This window comes from Schistocerca americana, chromosome X (assembly GCF_021461395.2).
Source record: "Schistocerca americana isolate TAMUIC-IGC-003095 chromosome X, iqSchAmer2.1, whole genome shotgun sequence".
NCBI classification, from domain to species: Eukaryota; Metazoa; Arthropoda; class Insecta; order Orthoptera; family Acrididae; genus Schistocerca; species Schistocerca americana.
In genome coordinates this window covers 610616374-610629854 of record NC_060130.1, presented here as the reverse complement: position 1 = coordinate 610629854, position 13481 = coordinate 610616374, and the positions used below count along the sequence as shown (strand labels likewise).

At 39.0% G+C, this 13481-nt stretch overlaps 1 protein-coding gene across 1 annotated transcript in view; it reads left to right on the top strand.

Annotated features, from left to right (window-relative positions):
* Window positions 1-13481, top strand: part of LOC124556456 (protein purity of essence) — a 443522-nt gene that overhangs the window by 270285 nt on the left and 159756 nt on the right. Inside the window, exons 46-47 of the mRNA XM_047130407.1 lie at window positions 1191-1424; window positions 11115-11246. Coding sequence (XP_046986363.1) covers window positions 1191-1424; window positions 11115-11246 — 366 coding nt within the window. The remainder of the gene's footprint in view (window positions 1-1190; window positions 1425-11114; window positions 11247-13481) is intronic.

Sequence of the window (13481 nt, the reverse complement as noted above, 5' to 3'; positions counted from 1 at the left end):
TATGCAAATGATAGCCTGTAAAGAAGCTCGTATGTTGTATGATAAATACTCGAAACTTTTTTATTCACCAAGATATGTAAGTATCTCATCCATAGTAGTGAGAGCATGAATGTAACGGGACATGTATACACATCAGTAGCTCTTAAGGAAAACCCGGAGGCTGCATTTAAATACATCCCTGGCATGTAGGGAGCAGTGGACCATGACGAGTTAACTTGTCCGCAGCAGTCAAAGGTTTAAATTGACACTTGTCTCTGGCAGGATGTTGAATGTGTACAAACAGAAAGTTGCTCCATGGTTTGGAATCCTTGTTAAATTGGAATGAATTAGCAAGTGCTCAGGACAGAGTCCATCTGGGCAATGCCACTTCCAGTAATATGCCTAGTAAAGTGCTGTGACATTCAGAATAAACATCCAGTTGATACCAGCTGTACTTTTCCTTTACATAACTGGCAATATCATGAATGAGTTGTATGATCAAGGGCAGTCTGTTTTCATTTCAGCAAAATGGTACACAGTTCCTTCAGCAAGTCGTTATCAAGTGTTTGTCACATAATGCAACTGATAAAGTTATCTGTGTTGAAGAACATGGCTATTGATGTCATTTAAAACTAACTTCAATGTACTGAAGGAGGAATAAGAAATGTTATGAATTTGTTTTCTATTCTGATGTGGTTGCGGGCAGAAGGTGAATGTGTTCTGTATATACTCTTGTAGTGAGAAACATTTAACATTCTTACACTGACCATTAGCCCCATTACAATTCATTGAATTATTACAATGACATAATTTTGACAAAATAAGGCTCAAAGTATGTATAGTACTCAAGAATGAGTTGCAGATGTGCCTTGTATATTACTTTTTCTGTATTCGAGTTATTCATCCTTACTATTCTCCTAGCTGTCATTGATACGATGTACAGTTGATTGCACAGGTACGTCATATGTCCTAAGTCTCCGAACTTGTACCTATTGAAGGAAGCCAAGAGATAAAGAAAATGTGCAAATAGGTTGTATGCTAGGTTTAGTGTTTGAATGTTTTATTTTCTTCTGAGCAGCTTCAATTACTGTTTACAACTTGTCACTATGAAGTGTGTCCCCTACCTTATCTTGTGAATTGATACCTTTATTTACATTGAGCAAATTAGCAGTTGAAATTACATTTTTGTTTGTTTTTCATATTTCTTCCAGGATTAACACAGATAGAAGCAACTGTACAGGCTGTTGTGGAAATTATTCATGCATTCACAATTTCTGATCCTGAAAATACACTCCCAACTGCTGCAGCACTCTACTTACAACTTTTGCTGTGTGAGGATGTGCTAGTGAGCTTCAGTGCAAAACAGGCATTACTTAGAGTCTTAAGACCAAGAGTTCAGAGACAGCGAGGTGCTGTAGCAACACCACCAGTTTGTAGCACACCAGGTATGTTTAACTTATATTTGTACTCTTTTGGGATTGACTGTTTCAGAAAAATTCTAGTACATTTCCTGGCAAAAAAAAAGTGAAGCACTCAGAAGATACGGTCAGATGTCAATGTAACAGGTACATAAATGATTTAGAGTTGCAATTGTCTCTGATGACAGGTAGGTTAGGCACTGGAGTGCATTAGTGTCATTTTGTGTTTGGGGTTGTTGCCAGTCCTGGTAGGGTATGTGAGGTTTGCAAACATGTTAGATGTTGAATGATCACTTCGGAGGACAGAGATGCCACATACTAACATGAGACAGTTTTATCAGCACCTGATAGAGTTTAAATGGACCTCTTTGTAGGTCTCCATTTGGCTGGTTGGTCAAATTATGGCCATTGGTCCACAGTGTATGCTTCCTGGTCATGGTACTACTCTAAAACAGCTGCGTGTGGTGTTGTGTTGACTGCAGCATTTGCATCTTCTTCTTCAGTAGCTCTACAGCCCTTGGTGAGCCTTGGCTTCTTCAACAATCTTCCTCCACACTTCTCGGTTATTTGCTGCTCTTTTCCACCCCCGGACTCCCATATTGCTGATATCCATTATTACCTCATCGATCCATCTTCTTCTAGGTCTCCCTTTTCGCCTAACTGAATGGATCATACCTTTCATCATTTTCTTTGGAATTCTATCCTCTGCCATTCTCTCCAAGTGTCCTAGCCATCGTATTCGCTGTGATTTAACAAATTTTACTATGTCCCTGCCTTGTATTAACTCCTGTAATTCAGCATTGTAGCGTATTCTCTAGCCTTCTTCCTCCCTTATTGGCCCATAGATTTTGCGTAGTATTTTCCGCTCAATGCTTCTTAGAGCATTTTTATCGTGTTCTGTCAATGTCCATACCTCTGAGCCGTATGTGATAACTGGGCGGACTAGGGAATTATATATTAGCAATTTAGTTTTTCTTGTAACAAGGCTACTTTTGAAAAGCTGCATATTTGCAAAGTAAGCTCTGTTTCCTGCTTGTATTCTTTCCCTTATAGCCTTTCCAATACTGTTATCATTTGTTATTAGGGCTCGCAAATAGTTAAAAGAGGACACTCCATTGAAGCATTTCCCATTGATGTTTAGGTTTTTAGGGGTTCTTCTGGCCTCAGATTGTGACATTACCATATATTTTGTTTTGTTTACATTTACTATGAGGCCAATTTTTAAGGCTTCTGTTTCCATTGCCCGGTATGTTTCTAGGAGTGTATTGGTATTTCTTCCTACTATAGCAATGTCATCAGCGTATGCACATATCTGGCTAGTTTTCATAAATATGGTGCCTCTTTTGTTGATTTTATTTACTGCACTATGCAGGGCAATGTTGAATAGGACAGTGGAGAGGCTATCCCCTTGCTTCACACCTTTATTAAAGTCAAAGCTCTCACTTGTTCTGCTAAGGACCTTTACTTTTGCTCTTGTCTCTGTCATTGTCATTCTGATTAGTCTTATTAATTTAGCACATATACCAACTTCTTTCAGTACTCTGTATAGTTCTTGCCGAATTATGCTGTCAAAGGCTTGTTTGAAATCGATGAATAAGACATGCAGATCTATATCATATTCATAGAACTTTTCCATCATTTGCCTTATCACAAATATTTGATCAGTTGTTCCTCTGCCCGGTCGAAAGCCACACTGATATTCCCCTAGTATGCCTTCTGCACACTTCCGTATCCTTTCGTTTAATATACTTGTGAAGATCTTATAAGCTGTACTTAGGAGTGTTACACCTCTATAGTTTTCACACGCTGTTCTGTCCCCTTTCTTATAAATGGGGACTATTATTCCAATTTTCCAATTATCTGGCATAGTTTCTGTTTCCCATATATCTGATATTAATGTGTGCAGTTCCTTTATTACAGCCTCACCACCAGTTTTTATTAATTCAGCAATTATGCTGTCTTCCCCAGGGGCTCGATTGTTTTTTGACTTGTGCACAGCCTGGGAGACCTCTTGTAGTGTTGGTTTTCTTGCCTCATTGGTTTCATTGTCTACTTCCAGCTCCACTCTTCCCTCCTGTGCAGCTGTCTCTTCATCTTCTAGGCTGGTGCTTAGTGTATCTTTGAAATATTCTGCCCATCTTCCCACTATCTGTTCTTCCTCCCTTATCATTTTCCCATCTTTACTGGAACAGGCCATTGTTTTTGGTTGGAATCTATTCTTCATTTTGCCTATGGCATGATAGAACTTTCTTATTTCACTCTGTTCCTTTAGTTCTTCTAGTTCTTGAAATTTCTTCTTATTCCACTCTCTTTTCTTTCTCTTGCACAGTCTGTTAGCTCTTCTCCTTAATTCTCTATATTGTTCCACATTATTTCTGGTTTCTCTCTGTAGCATTTTTGTTCTTGCCCTGTTCTTTTCCTCTATTGCTGACCTGCAATCTTCATCAAACCACTCCTGGGTTCTTCTGTTCCTTCTTATGCCTATTATTTCCTCTGCAGCATCCTTAATGGCTTTTTCAAACCTGTTCCACCTTCCATCTACTCCTTCTGTGGTCTCTTCATTGCTCAACTTTCTGCTTAGTGTTGCCTGAAAGAAAGGATATTGCAGAGACATGGCTTAGCCACAGCCTGGGGGATGTTTCCAGAATGAGATTTTCACTCCTTTCTTTCAGGAGTGCTAGTTCTGCAAGGTTCGCAGGAGAGCTTCTGTAAAGTTTGGAAGGTAGGAGACGAGGTACTGGCAGAAGTAAAGCTATGAGTACCGGGCGTGAGTCGTGCTTCGATAGCTCAGTTGGTAGAGCACTTGCCCGCGAAAGGCAAAAGTCCCGAGTTCGAGTCTCGGTCGGGCACACAGTTTTAATCTGCCAGTAAGTTTCATATCCGCGCACACTCCGCTGCAGAATGAAAATCTCATTCTGGCTTCAGAAACTAATGTGCTGTGTTTAGTGGAATTCGGATTTATATTTTTGTGATATGAAAATATACAGTGTACTTGTTTTTGCCAGGCTTCATTTTCTAAAGTGCTGGGAAGTTCCAACCCGGTGTATAAAACCTTAACCATTCAAAGGATTGGTAAGATTTGCAGTTCCAATGGAAGGTATACTCTCACTTAACACAGAATGGTGTATTTTTAACCAGGAAATTGGTGAAAATTTCATTTTCCCCCCTTGACTACGTATACACATTATGATTGTATCAGTGTAAATAAACATGCATTTTTGAGACTTCTCGGAAGCTACTATTATCCCTTCCATAATCTATGAGGAATTGGTAGCTAATCAGCTTCTGTGATTTAGTTACTATAACAGATTTTCTAGCTATGTATTGTGTTGCATCAAGTTCCCTTAAAGAGGAGTAGCCCTATATATTACCTGTATTTATCATAAATTAACATTGTTTTCAAGTTAACTAACAGCTACAATTAACCTCAAAACGTTTTAGGTGACAAGTAGTTTTTACCATAGGTTTCTGTGTTGCCTTAAAAGAAATCTCATTTTGTGTATTTACTTCAATTAACCAACAAGTTTGAGGTGCTGTCTTTCACTGAAACTGAAGCTGAGCTAGCAGGACTCACTTCACCTGTTTTGGGGAAACCTGTTTTGTCTGGTTTCAGAAGGCAAACGCAAAAGGGTAGGGCTCTATTAATCGTTGGCAGTTCAGATGTATGGCAAATGATGGTACCCCTTAGTTAAATGGCAGCAAGGGACGGGAAAGGACACCATTTGCACTCAATATGTGTGCTTGGGGCCATCATTCAGCATGCTGAAGAGGCTATTCCAGCAGCCATCGAGGCAACAGGGTGCTACCAACTCCAGATTGTGGTGCACATTGGAACAACTTATGCCCGTCATTTGGCTCGGAGGTCAGTCTTGGGTCATTCCAGTGAATGGCAGAGAAGGTTGAAAAGACCAGCCTTGCACAAGAAGTTTCAAGGAAGCCCACAATTTGCACCATTGTCCTCGGAACTGATTGTGGCCCTTTGGTTCTGAGTCAAGTGGAAGGACTCAGTGATATACTTCGAAAGTTCTGTGACAAGCTAGGTGGCGACTTCCCAGACTTGTGCCATAGGGTTGAGAACTGTAGGGTCCCCTAAATGGGTCAGGTGTGCACTACTCATCAGAGCCTGCTACTGAGATAGCTGACTGTGTGTGGGGTCCACACAATGGTTTTTTAGATTAGGCAACTGCCCATCCAATTCGGACAATGTTAGGTGTAGGAAACCCAGAAGTATCAGTGTAAGATGGAAAGAACTGCCTCCCACAAGTAAGAGTAGTAAAATCTGAATGGTAAACTGCATAAGCATTTGCAATAAAGTGCCTGAGTTTAAATCACACATGAAAAGCAGTGAAGCTCAAATAACACTAGGTATAGAAAGCTGATTGAAACCTGAAATTGATAGCAGTGGTATTTGTGGGAAAATTTAGGTGTGTATTGTAAGGACGGGCAAATGGGAGATGGAGGTGGTTATTTGTTGCAGTAGACAAGAAACTCAAATCCACCGAGGCAGAAATTCAAGCTGCATGTGAGGTGGTTGCACAAGACCCAGTATCTCGAGTGGGCATAAAATGATGATTGGACCCTTCTATCACCTGCCAGACTCATCTCCTGATGATGTAACCAAACACTTTAGAGATAACCTCAGGTCACTTTGTATGTAAGTTCCCCAGTCATACTATAATCATCAATTGGAGAGTTTAATCATCCAACAATTATCTGGAGAAAATTACAGTTTTTTAGAGGTGGGCATGATAAGACATGCTGTTAAACTTTACTGGATGCCTTCTCCGAAAACTAACTGGAACAGATGGTTAGGAACCCCACTCATGATGGAAGTATATTGAAGATAATGGCAACAAGTAGACCTGACCTCTTCGAGGATGTCCACATCGAGACTGGTATCAGTGACTATAACAAGGTTGTGGCAACAATGATTACCATAGTACAAAGGACAACTAAAACAAGATTAAAGATATACATATTCAATAAACTAGATAAAAAATCAGTAGTGGCATATTTCAATGAGGAACTTGAAACTTTAAGCATAGGGCAAGAGCATGCAGAGGATCTATGGCTCAAGTTTGAAAGAATAGTTGACCGTGCCTTGAATAGATATGTACCCAGTAGAACAGTTCATAATGGGAGGGAACCCCTGTGGTATATAGTTACCGTAGAGAAACTTCTAAAGAAAGAGAGATTACTGCATAATAGGTATAAAACAAAGTGTAGGGCTATAGGTACAGATGCTGACTGAAATGCGTTTGGCTGTCAAGAGAGCAATGCATGGTGCCTTCAATAACTACCATAGCAGAATATTGTCAAGTGATCTTTCACAGAACCCAGAGAAATTCTGGTTGTATGTAGAGGCTCTTAGTGGTCCAAAGTCAGTGTCCAGTTCCTAGTGGTTAAAACAGGAACTGAAGTTGAGGGCAGCAAAGCAAAAGCTGAAAAGATTAACTCCAATTCCAAATGATCCTTTACAAAGAAAAATCCAGAGGAATTGCCCCAGTTTAATTCTCATTGCCTTGAAAAGAGGAATGAAAAAAGTATTAGTGTCAGTGGTGTTGAAAAAACAGCTGAAATCTTTAAAATTGAACCAAGCACCAGGGCCTTACAGAATCCCTGTCGGATTCTATACTGAATTTGCGGCTGAGTTAGCCCCTCTTCTAACTATAATCTATCATAGATCCCTCAGACAAAAAAATGTGCCCACTTCTTGGAAAAAGGCACAGGTCACACCTATCTACAAGAAGGGTAGTAAAAGTGATCCATAAAATTATCGTCCAGTATCCTTGACATTGATTTGTTGCAGAATCTTGGAACATATTCTGAGCTCAAGCGTAATGAGGTATTTTGAACAGAATGACGTCCACAATTATTTAACTTCAGAAAATTCAGGGAGCAATAAGCAGCAGTAAAACCTGGGCTGAGGATATTATCAAGTTTTCCCAGTGCACTACGTGCAAACTTAAAGCATATTAGAAGTTTGTTCGTCACTGTGTATTCAGTCCATATCAAAACCTTTCAGCTGAGTCTATATTCTTTTTTGAAACCCTCTCTCCCTTGCCATATCCCCATTTCCCCTCTCTGGTACACATACCATTTGTGTACTTCTCAGTATCAACAAACATAGGCATCGAAGACAACTTTTTGTGGCTTCCACTGAAAGGATTTCCCTGATCATTGACAAGTCACCTTCGATGAATTGGCTGCAAGGAGCCAAACCTATTACATCTTTCCTCATAAGCTGCTGTAAAAATTGTGGGCTAATGATTAAGACATACTATCCTTATTTCACCAAAACCTTATTATCAGTCCGATCTATTTAATTTGGTTCGATTTTGCATTCTAAGCTACCTCAATAGACTATATCCACAATCCGTATCATAACTTATTTAAAATGTCTGTCATTCATCAACCTACCACTAAAAGTAGTTTATCACCTTTTGCATATTAAAAATTTACAAGTTTACTTGAAAATCTTTCAGAGATGTTTATGAGCAGGAACTGCCTTACAAATATGGCTCACAAAAGCTGCTTCTGTGCCATGTCATCCTATAAGGGGCGAACAAAAAGTATCCATTCAAAGGATTCACAGTCCAGAGTCAGTATGCCAGTGAGGCAGGCATCCCACCTCCGTACCAGGTTGAATATATCTGTTTGGTAAAACACAATGTCCTGCCGTGTGAAGAAGTTGCAGCTGCTTGCTACACATCCTCATTTGACAGGAATTGTCAACCCTTCAAAGGCCTTTTGTAAGGGACTGAAGGTATCACATAGAAAGGATCACATGGAAAGAGATCAAGACTACAGGGCAGATGTATGAGTGTCTCCCACTGGAGTTGACATAAGTTTTGCATTTCGTTACTGGATGAGGCTAGCCTCCCACATCAACTGGTGTTTTATGTGGAATCGCTTTTCCACATTACCACATGCACATCAGGAAGACATAAATGCAACACTAATCCCTCCACTACATGTTGGTGCTTATATACCTGCATCTGAGTCATGCTATGTTGAATCTATGCTGCAGCAACACCCTCAAACAAACCCTTTTCAATCACCCCTTATACAATATAAATACTCCCACTAACCCTCTAACCAGGTCCACCTTCATCATTACAGATTACTATTCTGGGTGGGAACATTTAAATCCCAATACCCCATGAAAAAGAGAACTATCTTTTACAATGCCTAGACATCCTGATCGAAATTGTTTCTATTCACTCCAAAGTATCTTTCCACTTCTACCAATTTACAAAGTATCCTTGTCCATTGTTATGCCTGTTGCGATCCCAGACTGTACCTATGTGTAAGAACAAACCACGAGACCTATCCTATGTATTTACATATTGCATACAGTTCCGAACTTATCACTGGTGTAACCTATCCTTTAAGATACAAGGGCACTTTAAAAGTAATTGTAGCCCGTGAGTGTGTTCATACACATACACACACACACACACACACACACACACACACACACACACACGCGCGTGCGCGCGCGCCACCATATTACCAACCTGCAATACCCTTAAATACACTTGTGGAAGCTGTTCTTGCTCATGTATCCTAATTCTCCCCCATTGCTCACCTCACCTGTGTGTACACTGAGGTAGCAAAAGTAATAGGATATTTCCTAACATAGTATTGGACGTCCTTTTGATGGGTGTAGTGCAGCAACATGACTTGGCTTAGTCTACAAACCGGTTGTGAACAATTGTGGCCCAGTGACATGTTTGGGAATGTGAGGTCTATGAATGATTGCTAATGGTCTCCAAGTAGACAAACATAACCATTTTCAGTCAATAACTGGTTCAGCTGAACCAGCGGACCCAGTACATTCCATGTAAACACAGCCTACACCATTATGGAGCCATCACCAGCTTGCACAGTGCCTTGTTGACAACTTGGGTCCATGGCTTTGTGGGGCCTGTGCCCCACTCAAACCCATCCATCAGCTGTCACCAACTGAAATCTGGATTTGTCTGACTAGGCTATTGTTTTCCAGTCACATGGCGTCCAACCGATAGTCTAGAGTCCAGGAGAGACACTGCAGGCGATGTTGCGCTGTTGTCCCTCATTGATTTCTGCAGTTGTTTCATTCAGTGTTGCTTGTCTGTTTGCACTGACAGCTGTATGTAAACACAGCTGCTTTCTGTCATTACGTGAAGGCCGTTGGCCACTGCATTGTCCACAGTGAGAGGTAATGCCCAAATTTGGTATTCTTAGCACACTGTTGACTATGTAGACCTTGAAATATTGAATTCCCTAACAATTTCCAAAATGGAATGTTCCATGCATCTAACTCCAACTACCATTCCACATTCAATGTCTGTTAATTCCCACTGTGTGGCTATAGTCACATGGGAAACCTTTTCACATGACTCACCGAATACAAATGACAACTCCATCAATGCACTGCCCTTTTATATCTTGTGTACTTGACAATACCACCATCTTTGTGTATACATGTCGATATTCGATGACTTTTGTCACCTCAAAGTACATTCCATTGTAGTTCCGTCACAGCATTTAGAAGAAGAGAGGGAGTGCTACATGTTAAGTAGTTATATATCTTCTGAAAATGAGTTATGTTCTACATAGGAGTGTTTTCGTATTTGTGTTAGTATCCGTATCATTAAGAAACTGTCTCAGAACCCAGTAGCAGTTGCAGGTTGCATATGTAATGGCTTCCAGAGACAGAAATTTAATTTTCAATATTTTGCATAATTATTGAGTGTATTAAAAATTTAAAATGCAGTCAAATCTACACATTAAGAGGTATAATGCTAGGTTAAAAGCTTAATACAGTAAGTATATGTCTTCAGGCAGCATAATTCATGGTATGCAAATACCTGGACTTCAGTCATTTAGTATTTTAGAATGAGAGCACTTAGCAATTTCTTACAAGCTACACACACACACACACACACACACACACACACACACACACACACACACACACACGATGAGAGGAAAAAAGTTATTACTACTTCATTTTTGCTGTTCATACAGTAAAACTTCAGGATCAGACATGACGTTTTAATTTATTACTTTTCTTTACTACTGACTTCTTGCAACACAGTTTGCAGACAGTACCCACAAACAAAACTGAATGTACCTGCAAAATTATACCATTGTACAACACATAGTTCAGGAGATATGAATTCATAAACATTAAAATGCAAGAAAAATTTGCTTTTCCTTATAATGGAGCCCAAATTGCTCAGTCTATATTCCTCTGGTGTTCCATAATGAGAGCACTTAGTGACTTCCAAAAATCTTCAAGCAAAACTGACATTTGAATCTGTTTTATACATGGGAGCTCAATTCTTTAAAGAATCAGTCATTTATTATTTCTACACTAACGTCTATACTTGATTATGGTCAGCATCTGCTCATATATCTACTCTTGTAGAATAACCCATAAAGTAACTCATATCATAATCACAGTACATAGTGCCAGTTATTGGGGATAGGGAATAATTTTATATATGTTTATGTTTAACAAGTTGTATACTTGATTTGTTATATTCGCAATGCTAGGAACTTTTGATTATTTGTGGATGATCCAACATTTTTGTCGAATAAATTTTGTAATAGTTACTGTGTTCATTTGTTAATAATTACTGGGGAGTTGAGTCTACTGTTGTTTTTATTTTTTCCATGTCTTCCCATTGTCATACAAGGTCATAACATATACTTCTTCCATTGCAGGTGGTCTCACTGTCACAGAAGTTACATATGAAAAGTCGCCAGGATCTGTACAGTCACAAGAACGCACACAGCAGGAGCAGGCCGAGGCTATAGAGCCTCCAGAACCGACTGTCAGCTTGGCTCCCGAACCGAGTGAGTGCTGTATCTAGATTATTTTATTACCATGCCATGTTATTCATGTTGTGGACCTCTCTGACAAGGCTTATCCCATGACAAGACCTGCTGCGTGGCAGAACACAAAGTGTAAGTTGTCTTCAACTGTGGGATAGTCTTTGAAATATACTTTCTTGTTCTTTAAAATTATAGGTCATCAAAGAAAATTAATATACTTTTTTTTCGTGTTGTATCGTAATTTTCATGATGCAGTGAAACACGAGGCAATTAGTGACAACATTTTCTTTCTAACTTCTTTAACCACAAAGAAAAAATCAGAGGAACTTTTTATAAGATTTATAACAGTTTTTTCCCCAAAATACATAGAAAATTTGATACAGATATTTTACAATGTGCTGACAAACACATCTTTAATTAATGACACTGTTTACTATCAAAGATTATTACACAGCAGTTCCGTTGTGAAGTTAAGTCTTGAATTTGTTTGCTGTGTTAATTTGTATTGAAAGCCCTAAATGTTATTACCCCTTTTACCCCTTTCTTTCCAAATGAAAGTCATTTCATGATCCCATACATTTCACAGTAATTTGATACTTATCAGTAGTGTTAGTTAATAATTCATTTCTTACATAGTCCTGCTTTGTTGTCTTTAAATTCACTCATATTCCACTGAAATTGCTCATCTGTGGATAATATTTCGTTCAAAAACTATCGATTCAGAAGTAATTTAGGTCTCCATTCCTTCTGAAGTGAATGTCATCATACTGCACTTTTGGTGAACCTGCTGTACATGTTTCTATCCATGTAGATGAATCGCACCAAAATAAATAGTTCCACTGCTTTGCTTTGCTTATTTTCATCTCAGTTGATATAGGGTGAAAGGGACCCTCACCTAATAGTAGAAGCACTGTATCATTGACACGTGAAAGAGAATTAAAACTTTGCTAGTTTTTGCACAAATCCTTTGTGCTGGGGAAGGGGGGTGGGGTGGGGGAGAGAGAGAGAGAGAGAGAGAGAGAGAGAGAGAGAGAGAGAGAGAGAGAGAGAGAGAGACCTCCCCTGTGAGGCGATATTGTGTTGGTCAGTCAAACGCACAATTGGCATACCCATCATCAGCATTTTTATCTTTCCTTGGAAAAATGAAATTGTTGTATGTGGTGTAGTTAGTGGTATTAGGTGCCTCCTTCCAGTTGTCTTCATAACATTTAATTATTAATGGTTTAACATCCAAGCTATGATGTGCATTTTTAAAAAATTTATACTTGAGAAGAAAATAGTGTTCAGTACTGTTGTCACAGTCATTGGTGTAACATATCACTGAAGAGTGTTGTCTACTGTGTCAAATGTGTCTGAATCTGTGGCACTTTTTGCTTGTGTCATGATATATGTCTTCTGAAAACACCTGCTTTTGCTATTGTGGTAACTTTATTCCCTGATGTGGTGTATCGTCTCATTGTTTGAAACTACTGTGTTAGTTTTCTTTCCTTATAGAGGTATCCATATTTTAAGGCTTTTCACAACTTACGGCAGATTCCTTGTATAAAAAAGGGGGGTGGGGGGGGTGGAGCCACAATGCAGTTAGTAAATATATATATTTTGCAGGGAGGTTTTGGAGCATTATAGCTCCATTTTCAATTCAAGAAGAGTCTGATAAATAAACTTGTTTAGTACCTGCATGGTGAAATTATTTTACATATACAGTATAAACCCTCTTTTACGTTTCTACCATTTTTTTTACTTTTGTATCTCTCCCATCAAATGTTTACAATGTTAATTCACACTTGATTTTGTGTTAACAAATTTATAACTTTCCCATGATTCATGCTTTAAGAAACAATGTCTGTGGAGAAAAATGATGCTATCATGGCATTGGCCTTCAAGTACTGTTTACAAATGTTACACAGTTAAGTTTAGACACCATGACACTCTGCTCAGCAGATCTGAATAGGTAAGATTCAAACCAGTTCATTACCTCCTGCCACTTCAAAGTTCTACTCACCTTGGTGGCTGATAGGAGTAGCTAGGTTTGTTCGAGTAATGGTATTGTGACTGATCACAACCATTTTCAACTGCTTTTACTCTGCATATGCAACTGTATGATCGTTATGATTTCTCAAATGCATATTTCACATGGTGTTTTGCCACTTTTGTGTTTCTTGCATTCCTCAAGTGTTTCTGGTTTAAATAATGAAGCACTGCACAAGTTACATATTTTTTCATGCTTAGCAAAACAGGTTTTGAGAATTTATTCTC